General features: G+C 38.0%; 2 protein-coding genes across 2 annotated transcripts; both read left to right on the top strand.

The window, feature by feature from the left end:
• Nucleotides 1-1,033: 1,033 nt before the first annotated feature.
• Nucleotides 1,034-7,626, top strand: si:dkey-202l22.6 (interferon-induced very large GTPase 1). The gene is made up of 3 exons (XM_043259659.1): nt 1,034-1,154; nt 2,394-2,492; nt 2,703-7,626. Exons 2-3 carry the CDS (start codon nt 2,438-2,440, stop codon nt 7,229-7,231), a joined length of 4,584 nt encoding a protein of 1,527 aa, XP_043115594.1. The 5' UTR covers nt 1,034-1,154; nt 2,394-2,437; the 3' UTR covers nt 7,232-7,626.
• A 7,174-nt stretch (nt 7,627-14,800) lies between these two features.
• Nucleotides 14,801-19,094, top strand: si:dkey-202l22.3 (7 transmembrane receptor domain-containing protein). Its single transcript, XM_043258353.1, has 2 exons — nt 14,801-14,995; nt 16,055-19,094. The coding sequence occupies exon 2, from the start codon at nt 16,061-16,063 to the stop codon at nt 17,192-17,194; it is 1,134 nt and encodes a 377-aa protein (XP_043114288.1). The 5' UTR covers nt 14,801-14,995; nt 16,055-16,060; the 3' UTR covers nt 17,195-19,094.
• Nucleotides 19,095-20,337: the final 1,243 nt, after the last annotated feature.

Here is a 20,337-nt window from a genome sequence, read left to right as displayed (position 1 = left end):
ATGTGACCCTGGACCAAGACGTTTTTTTTTTAAGATACAGATTTATACTTAATCTGAAAGCTGACTGAATAAGCTTTCTATTGATATATGCCTTGTTAGGATATGATAATATTTTAAAATCTGGAATCTGAGGCTGCCAAAAAAATGAATATTTAGAAAATCAATGTAAATGTCAATTAATCAATTAATGTTCCTAGCAATGCATATTGCTAAATGAAAATTAAGTTTTGATGTATTTACAGTAGGTAATTTTGAAAATATCTTCATGAAACATGAGTTTTACTTATTAATCATATTGATTTTTGCCATGAAAAATCTATAATTTTGACCAATACAGTTTACTGTTGGCTATTGCTACAAATATACCCATGCAACTTATGACTGCCATTTGACTGTTAGCTTGAAATATTGCTTTAATATTCCTCTCATATTATTATCATGGGGCTCCATAAACTGTTTTCCACGAGGACATCAGAAATCACATTTGTACAGGACTACCTGTAAAGCAGATGTTATCGAAGTACGTGAATGTTCAGAATCTCTTCTGAACTAATCGGTCTTTAATCAGTCAGCAACTGGATAGATAGCAGAAGGCGTGATGTCATTAATGAAGTCCTTCATGGAAGCCAGTCATGTTTCAAACCACAGCAACACAATCCTTATCTAAACACCATACATGCATTAATAAATGGAGATCAATAATGATTAAAAATTTCTCTTTTTTCAAATTTAGTACTTGCCTGTGAAAAAACTAATGTTAAACTTTTTTGTGAAAAGTGAAAAAAAAAATAATATATATATATATATATATATATATATATATATATATATATATATATATATATATATATACTGTATGCCCATACATTTTGATGACAAAGCAATATTTACTATAGGTGGTTTTTAATATAATCACATTGCATAATACCATGCAGGACATGGACGATTTGGTACTTTCTGCTGCATGGGGGCTGTTGTTTTGTGAGCGTGTATGTGATAAAGAACTGCATGTGCGTAAATACCTAACGAACGAGGTGGGGCAAATTCCAAAAAAGCAGACCGTATCACTCTCAAGGTTCATATAAAAGCTCAAAGCCATACCAGCCACGTCATTCATGATAGCACACAGCCTGAGAAAGCATCCCAAAATTGAGGTAAGCTTACTTGCTAAATTATTTGTTTGTTTGTCTCCAAAAAGAGATGTTGTGGCATTGTTCATTATACTGATGACTACTTATTTTGTAAAAAAAAAAAAACCATTAGCAAAGTTTAGTAATTCAGTGCTTTTAATAAATTAGAAATTTCATAGGTGTAATAGTATAGATGTCAACTTTACATCTGATTTAAACTGAATGGGTTTGAACCGATGTGTGGTTTTGGTTCTCTGTTTAATGAATTATTCACTAGTGACTGCCTAATCCTTGCAGAGGAATGCAAAAGCATTGATTTTAATGAGAAATTAGCTTTCCATCTGTGCGGCTTGTGAAAAGCATACTTATAACCCTCAGGAAAGAAGAAAGATGCATGTTAAGTAGTTGCTGATGAATGAATTTTGCTGAAAAATACTTAAAAGCAGTTGTTTTGGCAGTGATAAAAGAAAGCCCCAGCTATGTGATTTTGATGTACAGAACACACTTCAATGCACCATTAAACATCTAACCAATAACGCTGCAATATGTCAGAAAGTAATTATCAAAGTACGATTACTATAATTTGTCCCCCTAAGGCAAAGTGTCAACAGTTTTGTGGAAATGTGTTCCTCAGATGGATGCAGTTTAGGAAAAGTTGGATATGATTTATTCTCTGTCAAGGATATAAATATCTACAGTAATTTGCAAATATGTATCTGTCCTAAAAAGTAGATTAATGAATCGGTTATCACGTCTATGAATCTATTAATAGGTGATGTCTGGGTGAACTCTCAAGCTGTTGCTGCGTAAAAATTAGATGAACTTGAGTTGACATTCAAATTGTATTTGACAAAATGTAATGTAATCCAAGCTAAAACTTGCATTTTGCATTTGCATGTTGTATATATTGGAGCCTGGTCTCATTAAAATGTGTATAAATAGTATGCCAAATAACAACTAAAACTCCTGGGATTTATACGCAAATGTGTATGTATGTATGTACAGTATGTATACACACACACACACACACACATTTTTAGGTGTGTATAATATGCCGTTTTTTACAACACACCCCTAATCCTATCAATTGCGTAGCATAAATATGGCAAAGTACCTTTGCATATACATACCACAAGTTTTGTTTTTATTTGGTGCACTATTTATAAGCACTTTAATGAGATTGGGTTGATATATTGTGTATTTGTATTCATTCATTCATTCAATAGAGACATTTTTTAACATCATGTTGTTTTTGCATGGCAGGTCAATGTGATCCTTCGAATTGTAGCTGACAATTAAATAAAACAATGTCTCTACATCGGAAGACTGTCCCTGACCCAGGACCCCTGACCACTGAGATAGGTGAGAGTTACCTTATGCATCAGATTTCGGTTTCCATCATCCATCCGATGTTTAATTTCATCATATTAAAAATTTGTTTCCAAGCCCTTTAGAAACATCATAAATAACATTATAGTTTTCATAATTATTGCAGGATTATTCAAAGTTTAGAAAAATGTTTGGAAATAATATAATACTGAAATGTACTCACCAAATATGTGTCTCCTCTAGTGTCTGAAATTGACAGGGACAAGAATGTTTTACTGCACATGCTGGACCTGCACAGGGAAAATGTGGCACCTCTGGACCTTACCACAATGCAATATGTAAGCACTCCAAGCACTGAAGATGAACTTCCACAGGACCCAACAGAGCTCTCGAAAGCATTCCTCCGGCGTCTCTGGCTATGTAATCCCCAAGCCCGCAGCACTTACTGCAAGGTACCAGTAGGAGACTACGGTTTGGTCATGGATGAGAATTCACAATGTGCTATCAATCCTTTAGACCTGGTTGCTGTCACATACATGACAACAAATAGTTTCCTACAGCAAGAGATCACCCAGCGAATGTTGCAATGCAGTTTTGCTGTGCCTCTGTATCTTCCACCTATTCACCCAGAAAAGAAGGGAACACTCCTCTTATGTCCATTTAGAGGTGTTCTTGGTCAGTGGAAGTCACCTTCTGAGGGACCCATCATGAAGAACATGGCTGATTCCAGGATGCCATTTCTCACCGCAGTGAGGCTAGGTACTTGTAACGTCTCTAAATCTCGAATACTCAACCGTGTTCTCAGGGGTCCACGTGAGCTGAATGACTACTATGTAAACTGTGGTATGGAGGGAGGTCAGCTGCCTCGGGTTCTCTCAGAAGGTATGGTGGAGGTTTGTTGGAACTTGCATTCAGGAGATCATCATAACAACACCTTTTCTCGTCCTGTGCTAGTAGCTAATCTTCGTGGAGATGCAGCTAACTGTGAAAAACAGATGAGTCTTCTCTGTTACACATCTGCAGTCCTCATAGTTTTTTGTGGAAGTTTTGGTGCCAAGGAACGAGACCTGCTTGCCTCATGGAGGGACAATACAAGCCACATGATTATAATCGACTGCTCAACATCAGTAGACGATGGATATGAGAATCAAAATGAGAAACTGAAACAAAGGCTGATGAAGGATTTAGAACTTCCTGATGGAACAATGCTTAATGGCTGTGAAGGTGATGAGGAAGAAATTGCTGAGAACTTAAGAGATGTAATGGATCGTTTTATTCCATACCTGCATGCCACAAACCTTGTAGGTGCCGCCGGTATGGCTAATGACCTCGACATTAATGTTGATGAAGATGAGCTCTGTCGAATGGCATTCAGTGAAGCTGAAGAAGTCCTGTGTGGAATTGAAGATGGAGTGTCTAGCTATTTGGAAAATCAGCTGCCCCTGCAAGGTACAGTATGGAATCAGTTGTGTCAGCTGGAGAAGGAGGAGGCACGTCACCTACAACATACATCCCATAGCTTAACAGGGGAGAAAGAAAACCTCATAAAACAATTGCTTGATTATAAACTAACAACAGCCATGAAAGCCTTCACTGCAGCTCTTTGTTCATTTGACACAACCAAGAGGGCATACTTTCTTTCTTGGATGAGAGTGAAACTTGAAGTTATGCAGTTGGATAACCTATCCCATCCAAGGAAAGCAAATGAGGAACAAGTGCAAGAACCTTGCATTGGACTTGAACACTTCCTTCGAGAAATGGGACTGGTCTACGAAAGATACTTCCGCAGCCCAAACAGTGACTTGTACGACATGTTCCGATTACCATATTTAGGGGCTGAACTACTCTTATATGGAGTTCCCCTTGAACTTTATGATGGGGATGTCTCAGTATTTCCCATGAACTGGGTATACAGCGTTCTTTACGAGGTGCACAGACAGCTGCCAAAGTTCAGTCGCATGAGAGTTCTGACAGTCCTAGGTTTCCAGAGATCCAAGAACGCAGAACTCTTATCTGCCTTGTTTGGTGTTAACTTCCCAAAGTTGGGTAGAAGGCATATCAAAGGGGCATACATGCTTCTCCTCAGCCTGCCTGACAACTTCAGAATGGAGATGGACTGTGAATTTCTGTTGTTGATTAGTACAGAAGGTTTGAATGCTCAAACAGAAAGAAGCCTTGTGCATGCAAGTGAACTTGCTACCTTTGTCAGTGGACTAAGTGACATCACACTAATAAATCTACCAGATGAGGATCAGAACGAAACAAGACACAACCTTCAGATTGCTGTCAATGCTATTCTCTGCACACGAAATTTGGAGAGGAAGACTACCTTTCAGGTTGCTTCAGATAGAGCAGGAATGGATGGAAAAATCATGAGTTGTGTAGTCGATGTACTGACCACAGGACAGCTGTCAAATGAATCTCAAAGAGAAACACTTCCCACAATTGAAACAAGAGGTATAGGTGGCAGCTCTGTGACTACACAAAATGATGCAATTCTCAGGCTAAAGAAAAGACTGTTGACTACCTTCCATGAAAAAGCATCAAATGGCCAGCCAACCTGCTTGGGTGCATTTATGGAGCATATGTTAAGAATGTGGGAGCTAGTAAAAAATGGAACGCTTTCCATTAATTTGGGAGACACAGCCACAGCTGATGCCATCATTGGCCTCTGCAGAAAACTTGTACAGGGAGAGAAGCAGCTAAGTGATCAACTGGATATATGGGTTGACACATTGGAAAATCACATAACAGAACTAAAAGAATCGGCATCCCAGAATAGAGAACACATGGATTCAGATAGAATACTCAGAATCTTGAGAGACGAGGCAGCTACCCAAATCCTTACAGAGAAAGACAATATTAAAGCAAGTCTCTGGGACTACCTTAGGCAGGAGGATATTGATACTGGCCTTGTGGAAAATTACAAAGTAAGCCTTCACAAAAAAGTAGACCTCATTCAGGAGCAAATGACATCTGATGTTGCCCAGAAACTTGAATCTGCTACTATTTGTCATGATATGACTGTTAAGATGCACGCCTTATTGACATCACTTGAAGCAGCCCTGGAGGTGAGGTTACGTTCACTCTTGCAGACCTGCAAGAACAATAACTTAGTGATTGAGGACAAGGAGCTTGAACGTGAATTTGTTAGTGTTTGGGAAAATATCCCATCCAACATGAATGATTCCCCCTTAGAGACACAAGAAATCTTTACAAGGATATTGGAGCAGCTAAAGAAAAACCTAAGTGATCGTGGTCTGAAAAGGCAAAACATAAGACTCCGAGATGCAAACCAGATCAATGGCTTTAAAGTGAAGACTGCCCATTTTGCTTTGAGTAGTAAGATGAAGAAAACATTGAAGTACAATAAAGATGTTGCACAAAGATTTACCAGAAATTTGCTAGAAGACTGCGACAGAAGAGTCTCAGATAAAGTGTGCCACAAAGAAGGCTACTCAGACAGCTACATGAGAGAGCTGCTTGCAATTGTGGACAAAGGTCTAGAAGTTTTAAAAGGTGAGCCATTCGTGATGAGTCCCAAATTTGAAGTGGATGTCAAAGGATACGTCTGTGGCAAAGCAGCAGAGTCCTTTCAAGAGGTGCAGGAGTCGTTCATAAGGGAAAGGCAAATAAAGGAGAGATTCCTAAATGAGACCAGGGAGAGGCACATGTTGAATTTCATGTATCAGTTTAGAAAAAGAGACCAGTGTCAAAAAGCTGCTCAATCTTTCACCAGCCAGTGCCTCAGGCCAACAGTCGAAGACTTCATTTACAACAGCTTGGAGAGACAAATATTCAATGATATGCTCAAGAACAAAAATGCACAACTTTATAGCTCGCCAAAGAAGTTCCATTACAGTCTTCTTAAAGAAATGCTGATAAAAGACAGCTTTGAGGATTTCCATGAGTACCTTCAGTCCCACGAGAGCTTCTGCCGGAAGACTATTGAGAACTTTATCAGAGTTCATCTGTCAGGTTCTGTTATGATCGAAGACCGCAGGGAACAAAGAATGCATCAAATGTTTGATTGGGTGAAGAGGTGCATTAATCAGGCATCTGAATCTAGCAGTGGGGCACAGAGCAATGTTAGACAACTGCTTGAGGAAGTTTGTGCCAGCCTGCAGAGTCTAGGAAAAATCACTATGCCAACTCAAATCTTAAAGAAACCTTTGTTTGACATAAGTACGCATCGTGAGCATTTCTTTGCAAACCTAGAGGAATCTGCCTATGAGTTATCCTCATCAATTGCTCAGGAATTTATGGAGAACGAGGACGTCATTGAAGTCCCAGATGACCTCCCAGATAAACTTCAAGACATGCTATATGAAAGAGTCAAGGGGTGCGATAAGCGCTGTCCTTTCTGCAAAGCTCCATGTGACCAGGAAGAAACAGAACATCACATGCATGAAGCGGTGGTGCATCGCCCCAAAGGTCTAGTTTGTTATACCAAGGCCAACTCTACCACTCTGTCTCACAACACCTGCTCTGCAGATATTGCAGGACAAAACCAATTCCAAAACAGAGATACAGCGGGCCGGTCTCTGCCCTATAAGGAGTACCAATCCATCTACCCAGACTGGAAAATTTACCCTGAAGATCCTAGGAATAATGGGGCTGCAGTCTACTGGAGATACGTGTTTATAAGGTACAACAGTAGATTTGCTCAAAAATATCAGTGTGCACCTGCAAAACTACCCGAAGCATGGGGAAATATCACTCAGAGGGAGGCTCTACAGAGCTTGAGGGAGGCTTTTCAAATTACAGAGTGATATTGTCCTGCGCAAGCTTTATTATATCCATGTCTGTTTATGTATATATTTTTTAGCTTATAAAACAGTTTACTGATACAGATCTTAAACACTACTAAAGAAATCTAAATAAAATAGACGCAAGGTGAAATTCTGATTCATAATTTATATGCCAGTTGATGAAAGAATTAATGAACTCTTTTGTGTAATTATGTGGTTTAAATACAGACTTATATATTACCACATTTGCATCTTAAATGTTAAAAGTAAAAATATAAACATAATGCAGTGCTACTCAATGTAAACAATGTGCTTTGTTACTCTACCAGTGAGATATATGCCACTGTTACTCTGTTGTGATTATGAATGTTGCAATGTCTTCGATACAAACAATCAAATAAAAAATTGCAAAACTATTCCAGGACTCAAACCAGGGATCTTCTTTCTGTGAGGTAACAGTACTGTCATGTTAACACAACACTGCACTGCAGGGAGAAATTTTAAACTCAAATTGTATTTATATTTCACACTTTATAGTGATAATGCTATTCTCAAATCCTAATAAAATTAATCCATGACTACATATAATGGTGCTTCTAAACTTGTAGCCAATCTTTTGCACTTCTCATCAACTTTCAAATAAAATTGAAGGCTATGCTATATATTAATGTTTGCACTGGATCATGTATCATTATATAACACAGACTTATGACCCAAAAGCCCTAGAAGCAAGTGGATTATTTTTTTTACAAGCAAGTGGATTAAATAATGGTCAAATATGTCAAAACGAAAGAAAACAGAAGCAAATGAAAAGTTAATGAATTGAAAAATCTATATAAAATCGATATCTAGATATGTGTGAATGTGATATTACATTTCTTTACAGAAAGGTTCAGAGAAAAGCGTCCTTTTTGAGTACTTTTGAGTAATTGATCTGATTGAATTTTGTCAGCAGTTGTGTACCTTCACCACAAGGGGTCAGAATAATCATGTATTAGTCATAGCTCGTTTACACACACACACACACACACACACGCACTTAACTACATAGCGCATAGGCTACTCTGTAATGCAATGCGGGTTTTCTATGCGTCTAATATTTACATTCTTTTTATATTGCCCCTCTCAGGAGAAGAAAATGCCTTTTAAGTCATGTACAAGATACGAAAAGACTTTTACAGCCTAACATCAGCGGTGGAACCTGACGCATTATGACGTTAGATCATTTCATATAGTTAAGTTAAACTGTTTGTGATCGCCATGCATAGGTAAGCAGTTGGGGGAAAAAGTGCATGACAAGGATTTGGTGATGTGCAATATTGGTACTCCCCTAACATAGCTAAATTTCCAACATGCCATATACAAGTAAACGTTTGCATAACAATGCATACAGTTCGTGTTCACAGCCTGGTCCAGTTTCCTTTGAAGCACGCTTCATACATCCCCTACTGTCTCGCTTTCGTTTTCAATGTTCGGCTTCTGGTGGTAGAATTTCAAACATCAAAGGTTTTTTCGAACAGTGACCCAATTTCTACATAATACGATGTTCATGGCATAAAAAATGTCGATCAACTTCTGAATAAAACTCTAAACATTTTGCAAAATGTGAAGCCTAATTTATTTAGGCTAATCTCTACAGAATGAGCCATATATCTACATCATGGTTGTTTGTAATATATATATGTATATATATATTTAATAATATAAATATATATATATTTAATAATATAAAAATTTAATTAATTTTCTCATACAGTCAATGGGAACAGAAATGATTTTCACCACTTCAAATTGAATTATTTTATGTTCAAAAAAAGTAAGAAATGCATGCAGGGTTAGAATGACACAAGAGTGAGTAAATTATGACATAATTATTATTCTTTTTTTAACTTGACTAAGATTCTGCGGGCAAATTACATTATAGACGAGTGATCTGATATAATATGCCATCGCACATGGATTTCCTTTTGGACAACAAGCGGTAACCAGATGGTCAATCAGGTTACGGTCACAGGGATTTTGCTCAATCTGTTCAAAGTGGAACCCATTAAATGCATAGCATAGGTCTTATTGAATTTGTGATGTAACAAACATGTTTATTGTGGTATTTATTTGCTGACCTAAAGGTCGTTTCTCTGGGGACAGATCAGAAAATCTGCACAGAGTGAAGAACATGAATACCCCATTCCCTCTAAGGGTTATGTTAATATCTCTTTTTTTCGGATGGTGGTGGAGCTTCTAACTGAGCAGCACCTTCAAAGGTCTCGCCATGTTATTTATCTCTTGTGTGAGTGGGTATGAATAAACTATGAGACACACCGGACGCTAAAAGGACGCTTCAGGTGAGAGTGGAAAAGAAGCACGCTCCCTTTACTAGCACCGATGGGATGGCCGAACAGAGAAAGATCCAGGTTCATGCAGCTGATGCTGGGCTGCATGATAAAGCCTCAACTGGACTGGAGAAATCATCTGAAAACTAATTTTTGAAATTTGTCTGAAGATGACATTTGTGCACAGCTCCATGCACCGTTGTTTGTTTCGTATGGAAATTAGTTTAAAATGGCTGTGTCCCTACACCAGTTCCCCATAGAGCTCTGTTTTGGCTTAGGGGGAGATGTATGTAATTTTTCCATTTTATTTTCTGTTAGGCTTCGCTAGCGGTGCATAAATTACACACTTCACCTTCAGCGACACACACAAACTGAAACATGCATACGGAAGGCTGGCTACATATTCTGTTAGACACATTGAAAATTAGTGAGTTTATGACTCTCTCTGACGTATACTGACCCTTTATAGACTGAGAACAAGAAAAAGCAAGATATAAACACTAAACTATGAGTTTAAATCTTTCCGTTGTTTTATTATGTTAAAGTGTCCGTATTATGAATTTTTGAAAATTACCTTCCATGCAGTGTGTAACACAGCTGTGAATGAAAACATCCTGCAGAGTTTTAAATCTAAAAGTGCACCATGTATAAAACTTGTTGTCTCTCCAAACGAATCATTTAAGTGAGTTTTTTTTAAGACGAATGGCAAGTCGTTTCATGTTGATGTCAACGTGAAACATTAGCATATTGCCCGCCCACTTGTCGGTTACGCATTGGTCTGAATAAAAACTCGAATTCATTCTTTGTCACTAGCCGCTTTTGGAGCGTTAAAACCTTACAAGCACTATTGTAAATGAATTTGAACAACGAACGGAAGGGTTTGGAAAAAAATGAATCCTTGAACGAATCGTTTGGGAGTCGTTGAACAAATAAACTAAAAAATAAATGCATATTATGCGAAAATGAAAGTGTTTTTTGACCTTGCATGCATGTCAACCTTTTTGAGACTGCCAAAACCAAAATATGAACCTTTCATAACCCGTAATAGGGCACTTTAAATGATCAATTATGTTCTGGAGACAAAAAGCTTCGATAATTAAGCCCATTGTAATAGATGGAAAAATATACTTTGCATAAAAGTGTCAAGGCTGGTACGTTATTACTTTTTGTTAACCAATCAATGAATTAAAATGCATGTCTTGCTTAATATCCTGTTTCATACAAAAATAAAAGCCTTATATAAACCTCTATGGAACTGACCTGAAAATGGGTTTGCACTTTCCAAAAAGGTCAACGTCTGAGCCCAGAAAACTGATTCTGAGTCAGCTCCATTAAATGAGTTTCAACTGCAGCCAACATAACGTCCAGTGAATCCGTAACTTCTCATTTTCCCCTCTTTTATCCTATTATTTCGTCCCCTCGTCAAGCAAAAGCAACAGCTCTCGCATGACACCGCGTTCACAGCGTGAGAGCGGTCTCCGGGGTCAAACATGGGCCGGGTGACTGAAGAGGTCAAAATCGTCATGACACGGGGGGTAAAATTATTAGTGTTGATTGTCTTACACTAAAGGCTTTGCCCGCGGCCAAATTCAGAACACTAGCTATGCCAAGACATTTACTTAGACAGGCACAACTGCAATTAACCTTTCAAATTCACTCTGTTCGCCCTATTTTTGGCCATTTTTAGTTCACCCTTCTCAGGGCATCAACAAGATGCTAATTGATCGCGTTTAGCCTCATGCCAGCCCCAAACACATCCACTCTGCGTCAGTTTGACTGTCCAAATTGAAAACAGCCAAGTCAGCTGTCCTTTAAGCAAGATAAGGCTTTTTCCCGTGAATTAAATGTCCATGCATCAAACAATGCTGGTTATCAAAACTTAAGAATTGACTGAAACATCACTTTTCGTTTTAGTGTAATTCATGTAATCACATGAATTCGCGAAGCATTCGCTTATTATAGAGACTTTCATTTTTAGTGTCATTGATTCTTCCTGACCATTTAATCACATCACGTCATAAGAAGTTTCCTCCGTTCCAATCACTTACTACAAACTATTCAAAACTGAATGGCCCTCATTCGGAGTCATACAAATGATTGCCTGCTCATTGTGGTGAAAATAGCAAAGCTAATGGTGATTAACTGTTAGAAGTGATGCTTATAGAAGAAATTACTTGTCTGACATTCAGCTTTATTTTTTGCTGGGTGCAAGGGCATTTGGTAAGGAGCATGGTCCTCATGCTGGGAAAATGCAAGAGGGCTGTTTTCAATCACTGGGAATCACAATATAATTTTGCTTATCGAAAGAAGGTGTCTTGGAAATATAAGAGAGAAACTCGGATGTAGCGATTTTTCCTAAATCAATGACAGCGGCAATAAATGTACTACTCAAAGACATGAGAAATAATCTATAGCTTTAACCTTACTGCTGTAAGTCAGCTTCAGAATGGAAGGGTGGGTGACATTTTGCTGCACAGCTGGTTTATGCCCCAGGGGTTGATTTTTATTAAAACTAACATATTTCAACACTTTCAAGCTTAAGGTGATTCATATTCTGCTGTTTTAGCTTGTCCAAGACGGTTTAGCATGAAAATGCATTCTAAAAATATTAATTATTTAAAACATTGGAATTATGATTAGCCAACATCTAAACGTGTGTGTAATATGTAATCATTAAAATGTAGTGTCTTAAACAGTGGCGTTATTGTCATCTGAAACTAAAACTGTTACAAATAATTTTCATTATTTCAAATTAAGCTTACTTATACATGAAATCAATGTACAACAAATCTATAAAAATCTGGTCCCACTTTATATTAGACGGCCTTAACTACTTCTTGCATCAAAAAATAAGTACAATGTACTAATTGTGTACATAATGTATTGCAAAACACCTTTGCTGCTATCGAGGTAGGATACGGGTAAGCTTAGTGACCGATTTGGTAGTATGGGTAGGTTTAAGGGTAAGTAGTTAAGGCCACCTAATATAAAGTGGGACCAAATATATTGTAATTTTTAAATATACTTTTAATATACTTTTATACTGCAAGTGATACTAATTTCCCTGGTAAAAAAAAATCCCCTAAAATGTAACCATCGATTATAGCTATTAAACATTATACTCAAGAAAATTCCTTTCGCAATTGATCTGAAATGATACAGGATCCGCTGCGATCACAGTAGTTTTCGCCATCGTTTGACTCGCAAGTGGAGTGAAGCTGGAGCACGCTTCTGAAACGTCTCCGGTTTGATTGTAAAGACTGAATAAATGCACTTAGTGTCAAGGAAAAAATCTTAATGTAATATCCATGCACATTATATGTGATCATATTATTGAGATCACTGAGAACCATAGTGAGTGATTTCAATTGCGAGACACTGTATTGATTATAATCACGACTATTGAACAACTTAAATGTATGGACTGAAAGAGTGATTACTTCAGGCTGATGTGATGGATGAAAAAGTAAATAAATAAAAGTAAATAAATAATATTAATGAAAAAAAAAAAAATATATATATATATATATATATATATATATATATATATATATAAAAAGAAAAAATATATTAGAAAAAAATTAATTAAAAAAAAATATATATATATATAACGTTTCTCCTGGACCTGGTGCTACTTAAATGAGTATATTAAATGAGATAAATAATTATTAAATGAGAATTAATAAATATTAACATTAATAAATACATAAATATTAATAAATAAATATTAAATGAGAATTTTGATTTCTGTCTCTATTGTTTGTTTCAGATGTTGAACTGGAGAAAATATTTACACTGATGAAGGAAGAAACATCCAGCAACCCTTTGTTACTGTTGTTTCTTTCTGTTTTTTAATATATGTTTTTATTTTTTTTACATCCTCCAATGTTCTCTTACAAAGAAATCTCAAATGTGGCGAACGTGCCATTTAGATGAAATATTATAGCTTACGTGATGACAAAAAAAACAGATCCTTTTTCAATTTTTTCCACACAAAAAGGTGTATTATATTATATATGGTATAATATATTATACTTAAATTGTTTTATTATAACTCTAATGTCCATGCACATAAATACAGGGCAAACAACAAGATCACTGAGAATGAGTGGTCTCTAATTGCTAGACACTGTATTGATTGTAATCACGATATTGAACTTGTTTAATGTATGTGTATTGAAAGAGAGATTACTTTCCAATTTGACCGGCCATAGAAATCAATGGAAAGTTAGAAAAAAACATTTTATTTCTATTTTTATTTATGTTTACTATACAAAATCCAATACAATCCAGAAAGGTGTATTATATAAAATCTTGTATGTTCTAATAAAAGTGCGATATACTCTAATGTCCGTGTACATTAATATGGGGCAAACATCAAGGTCACTGAGAATCAAAGTGAGTGGTCTCTAATTGCTTGACACTTTATTGATTGTAATCACGATATTGAATATGTTTAATGTATGAGTATTAAAAGAGTGATTACTATCCGCTGATGTGGAGAAATTGATATTGGTGGGGAAAAAGTCAGGCCATTTTGGATGTTTTATTTACAGACAATATCATCTTTGGCTTTAAATGATTTCTCTCTCTCTCTCTCTCTCTCTCTCTCTCTCTCTCTCTCTCCTGTATATTTGTGTCAGATTTTTAACTGGAGTCTGGATTAATTGTTTGTGATGCTCATGCTGGTCATACATATAGAACTTGACACTTATTTAGATGTTATTTAGACACTACAACAAAAAAGTCTTTATTTTCTAAAAGCCCATATGAAGAAACACTGAACTGCAGCACTGAATTCTACAACCACCAGTGTGTGTGTGTGTGTGTGTGTGTGTGTGTTTATATCTATAGAGTACCTTTATTCTGGGTGGTGTGCATTAGTGTTCCAACCACGTGCATCACCAAACTGATTTTTCCAGAATTATCAGCTGCTCGTAGATACCAAGCTGGGAAAGAGAAAGAGAGAGAAAGAGAGAGAGAAAGATCTCAAAGAGAGATTAAAGACTGAGTTTTTATAAAGAGAATATGTCTGAAATATATGCCTCTGAGTGCATTTTAATCTAGATTGAGAGTGAATGGAAAAATGAGGTTGGTCTCAGTACTGTGTTTCTTTTCAGTTTTCTTACTGCAGTTGTGACAGAAGACAGAGTCACTCCCCCTTCTCTCTCTCTCTCTCTCGCTCTCTCTCTGGCTCACTCATTGCCTCTCAGCCCCCCAGCCCCCCCTCCACCACAGACCATTGGGTTGGTGGTCTGCACCTCCTCACTAACCACTCTCCTCCTGTGAGACAGTGGCAAATGACATCAGATACACACTACTGCATGGAAAACTGGGCACAGAGGATCATTTATGGATGTGGACATTTGGGGATGAATAATATCTCAACTGTGGAAGAACACTAAAGGGACATCAGAAATCACACCTTGTTATACACCAAGCTTTTGTGCAGCAGGTACTCTTTCTATGTATTTTTTGCATTTTCTCTGACAAACACGCACTTGCTTATCATTTAAATTGCATGTGCCTTTTTTAGCATTGTGCTGTCATTTCCATTGCTTTGAAACACTTTTAAATTTATGTTTTACACACATTGTGGACTGCATTGTTTTATTATAAAAAGAAATAGATATTAATTTTAATTCAGATTTGTTTAGTTTGTATTCAGTTGCTTTAATCTAAGCTAATGCAAATTTAAATGTTATCAGTTAATTTTTTTTATTCACATCCTGACCAAACACCATCTGACAGCTTTTCTTGCAGCTGATGGCACCATAAGATATCATCTAATATGGCATTCATTTATACTATATTCATATATACTATATTCATATATCACTATCACTATTCAAAATGTTGGCACATTAGTTCACATCATAATTTATGCAAAATCTTATTAATTTATTAAGTTGTTAGTTGCATGTTCAGTATAATCATTATTACTTTTTGGCTTTATCCACTCATATTTGCTGAGCACATGGTATGAATGCGACTGTAATTATGATTTCATGTAATCACATGTCATGTAATGGAGTTTTATATATACTAATTATATAACTTATGTTACTAAGTAATTATAGAGTCATCAAATGCTATTTTTTCTCCATTCATAAGGCCTGATAACCAGTAGATCCTTGTGAATTAACTCTGAGGGACAATGTGTCTTTAAATAAAGGTAAATACTTTAGAAGTTTCTTCTAGATAATACTAAATAATAACACTCTAATTAGACTTTATGACTCACCTTGAGAAAAAAAAAAAAAAAAAGGTCTGCTTCAGCAATTAATTGGATCCGTGAAATGCAGCTTTTCTGTTTTCCGCTTAGAGGGTGCTCAAGTCTCATCAAGGCAGAAAGAGAAAGACTCTTTAAAAGGGGTTCCATCGGGAGCATGGCAACAGCGTTTCCATGTGCCAATCTCACACTGAGTTTATCTTTTAACGGCTGAGTGAGTGAGTACCTATTTGTATGTGTGTGTTTGGCCGTCTTTGTTGTTCATGAATGTTTTTGTCACAGGTTGAAATGGATCCTCTTCTGGAACAAGTTTTGGCGGGCTTTAACGCGACCCTCAGAGCTACCAATCGGACAGACCCCCTGGATAAATTTTCAGGAACCCAGCTGCTTTTCCGTTTCAAACCTCTGTTTATTCCACTCTACGCCTTGATTGTTGTGGTTGCTGGTGTCGGGAACAGTTTCCTTCTTGCCTGCATTCTGGCAGATAAGAAGCTCCACAATGCCACCAATTTCTTCATTGGGAACCTGGCAGCTGGGGACTTGTTGATGTGCCTGAGCTGTGTGCCGTTGACGGCGTCATATGCCTTTGATGCACAAGGCTGGGCATTTGGCCGTCCGATGTGCCACCTTATTCCTCTGCTACAAGGTGCAACGGTCTTTGCCTCAGTATTGTCCCTTACCGCCATCGCCATGGACCGCTACGTGGTGGTGGCATACCCTGTGCGGAGGCGTATCTCAGTGTGGGGCTGTGGCGCAGTGGCAGTGGGCGTCTGGGCAGTTTCGTTAGCCCTCGCTGCTCCTCCTTCCCTCCACACGCGCTACGTGGACCTGCGACCCAGTGGCATGGAACTGGTGGTATGCGAGGAATTCTGGCTAGGAGCTGATCGACAACGCCTACTCTATTCCTGCTTCTTCTTGCTGGCATCCTACATGATCCCCCTGCTGTCTGTAAGCATCTCCTACTGTGCCATCAGCGTGCACCTCCGCAAACACACGTTGCCTGGAGAGCCGACCCATAGCCAGCAGAGATGGAGCAAGCAACGACGCAAAACTTTCTCCCTTCTGGTGGCCTCCGTCCTCGCTTTTGCCCTTTGTTGGCTTCCGCTGCAAGTCCTCAACCTCCTCCTGGATCTAGACTCAGATTTCCAGATAGTGGACAAGCGCTACGTCAACGTGCTGCAGGTCTGTTGCCACCTGATCGCCATGAGCTCAGCCTGCTACAATCCCTTTATCTATGCCTCGCTGCACAGCAAGGTCCGAATGCACCTGCGGGGTTACCTGTGCCCTTGCAGGCGTAGTGGACGGGATCTATTATCTCAATGCGCCTCCCGCAACCCTGCCACCTGCTTGACGCTCATCTCGGAGGTAGCTGTGAAGGAGAGCCAATCACCTGAGAGCCCAGTCCCGGACAGCTGCCTCTGAAGATCCGCGGCACATCAGCACAGACTAATCAGAAGGAGCACTCAGACATTAAGGGGGTTTTCGCAGCACTAGAGTGGTATTCCAGCCAATATTCGATGTTCTTATATGAGAACGAAGGCTTTTTTTTTTGTTGTTGTTGTTGGTAGTAGGCTTTTCTTTCATGAGAACTAAAGAGAATACTCAGGCTCTCAGCTTTGTTTTGATGTTTCTGTGGACATTAGTTATCCAGGCTCAAGATTCCCTCATACATCCCTTTGACCTTGGATGAAAACTGCTGATACTAAACACAAAATTACAGAGCAGCTTTTACTGGAGGTGTAAAAGAATCTTTTTGGGAATATACCCTGTCCTTGAACCCACCATTTTCTTTTGACTTTTTCCCGCTATTAGATAGTAGCCAGGGAAATATCAGATGTTTTAGCTAAATCTCTCTTTCCCATCACCTCTGTCCCTGCTGTATACTAATTTATAGGATAAGCAGATGATTCTGTTGCATTAGTTCTCACCCATGCTGGATGCAGAATGTCTTGCTAACCCTATCAGCCTCACAGTCCTCCGAGGATCACTACTCTTCTGATATAGATCACTCTCTGAATCTTGCCCTCAAAGCCTCTCACTCTCAAGTCCACACACTCTCAAGAGGGCTCGGGCAAGCGGAGTTCAATCAAATGACAGCCTTTCGCCTCTGGTAATGGACTACATGCTCTGCTTTAAGACACATACGAAGGAGCTTGCAATGGAACACTTCTATATTTTTGAAGATTGCCATACTTCCATAAAATGTTCAAGATAGTGAGCCTGACCTTTTATAAGTGGCAAGAGCTAAAGTAATGATAATTTCAAGGAGCAAGTGCCAGTTGTTTTGCTATTATGTGGATTTGTCATTTTCCTAGGAGGGCTGTAGAATTGATGTCTCATTTTGACAGCTCTCTGGAGGTGTGAGATAGACTTAATTAGACGACCTACAATGCATTCACACCATAATACACTACATTACTCATCAAGTCAACCATTTCTCAAATAAAAAACAAGAGTATATGACCTAAACGATTTATGGAAATTAATGGTAGAATGTCAGTGTTTGTGTGACAGATACTATTAACTATTAACAAAGCCATACTATTAATGCTTATTTTTCTTTCTAAAATAATTTTTCTTTAACCTAAGCTGGGTACACACTGTGCACAATTTTTCATATCCTTTATGATAGTTGCTTTTCATATTGTATGATGTAACCCCAGGGAGATTTTAAAAGTAAAATCCAAAGCATACTATGCAACGTTAAATATATTTATTCCTTGTCCTTATCAGTTCTTAATTTGTATAACAATCCCTTTCATTTCTTTGCACTTTCATGGAAATGCAAGTGTGGCTGGATAAAGAGATCATGAACTTTATTTTTCACACATTATAGTTAAGCTTTTTATTTTAACTGACATATTTGTATCTGACTCAAATGCATCTGTCATCAATGGCTGTTACCTAATTTGTCCTTCATTAGAGTGCAATTGTAGCAGCAATTACTCAGCGGGACACAACATTTATAATACTATCAGAACTTCACTGGAAGCTAAAATTCATCTGAAATTTAACGACTCTTACTAAACTGCCAGAGATCAACAAGAGAACTAAATGTATGGCCACGCAGTGTGCACTCAGCTTTAGATATGAATTGCCCTCCCTACCCACTCAATGCATACAGTCTTGTGCATACAGTTTTGTGGTTTTCTGACTGATTCCACGCAACAACATTGTGGTTGTGACCCAAATGAATACAATCACATAATACTGCTGTCACTATGGGCAACCTTTTGCAGCTGTGTTACCTTGTAAATGTTTGAGTAAAATGCAACACTTTCCCCAGTGTTTGAAAGAGTCTTGTCGTTTATTAGAAAGCATATCTAACATCTAACATCTATATATATAACGACACACCGAAAGACATTTGCACACTGTTGCAAGCAAGTAACAGAAGTCACATGAATCAGCAAACAATCTGTTTCCCCAATGAATGCAGGCACCAACAATTTTGTGATTACAAACACTGTCACAGTGGATAGAGGATGAAGCAGAAGTTGGTACAATTATGTCGGGCGAGATACGCCTGCGAATGTCTCTGCATGCTAATTATCAAATCTAGCCACCGACGCTGATTGCTAGCCCAGCACAGGGCCACCAAGAGCAAGATGGCCAATGCATGCAGGGAAAAAATGGATCTAGCCACTGATCCCCAAGGATTTCCTAATAAGAGCTTGTGTATTCCCTGCAGTCAACATGTCTGGACCACCTAATTTCACACAATGGATCACTTTGCATGGGGAGCGTGGTAGCAATGATGCTAATCGGCATGATTCATAATAGATGACAAATAGACCCCAGGACCTTGTTGAAACTGTGAGAGGCAGCAACAGTTTGCTACCCCATGTTGAACATTATGAGTAAGCATATAGTCACAGCTAACATTTCACACTTTGAAATGTCTTCTGAAAATGTTTACAACATCGCTGAGATTTCATCTGAGACTTCTAGAGGAGATTTCATCCATCTCCTCTCCATATAATCTAGATTTTGACGCAAGTGTGAAACAAGTGAGATATTAAAGTTTTGTCATTTCTGACGGTTCGTTTCTATCCCACAACTCAGACATGACATCTAAATTTCTGCTAAACATAGCATGTGGTACATCAACATCATGAAAAAAAACGATTTTACTTTCTCGCCAGAACATATTAGGAAAATCAGTGAAGTGAGAGTATGGGTCTAATGGTGTCATTATGCTTAGAGCAGCTTTGGAAAGGAATAGGTAAAAGAAGAATGCTGCAGATATTATGAAGTGGTGGAAACAAAAACATCCTCAATGCCTGCCAGAAGCCAGAAGGTTTCATAAAGAGCAGCTGTTGTTATTGGTTCCAATGTCAAACACATCTGGCTGCTTAAGATTTAATTGGAAAGAAATCAGCTAGGCTAGAGGGGCAGAAAGGAATTCTAGGAGGGAAATTTGAAGTCCTTATTTCAAAAAATGTATCAGGTTAGTATTCTCTTGACTTAACAAGGACCTTAAAGTGGTTCTCAAAGACACAAACAAGCTTTGTTCAGCAAGACCTCAAGATGAAGGAAAATGAAGCCCAGAGATGAAAAGAGCT

This window comes from Puntigrus tetrazona, chromosome 15 (genome assembly GCF_018831695.1).
Source record: "Puntigrus tetrazona isolate hp1 chromosome 15, ASM1883169v1, whole genome shotgun sequence".
Classification (NCBI taxonomy): Eukaryota; Metazoa; Chordata; class Actinopteri; order Cypriniformes; family Cyprinidae; genus Puntigrus; species Puntigrus tetrazona.
Note: the sequence above shows the minus strand (reverse complement) of the source record. Positions and strands in the feature narration are given on the sequence as shown.

Bases quoted from the DNA above. Each gene is read 5' to 3' on its own strand.
- si:dkey-202l22.6 (XM_043259659.1), top strand. From the start codon at position 2,438: ATGTCTCTACATCGGAAGACTGTCCCTGACCCAGGACCCCTGACCACT. The intron at 2,493-2,702 runs GTGAGAGTTACC...TGTCTCCTCTAG, and splicing joins ACCCCTGACCACTGAGATAG to TGTCTGAAATTGACAGGGAC.
- si:dkey-202l22.3 (XM_043258353.1), top strand. From the start codon at position 16,061: ATGGATCCTCTTCTGGAACAAGTTTTGGCGGGCTTTAACGCGACCCTC.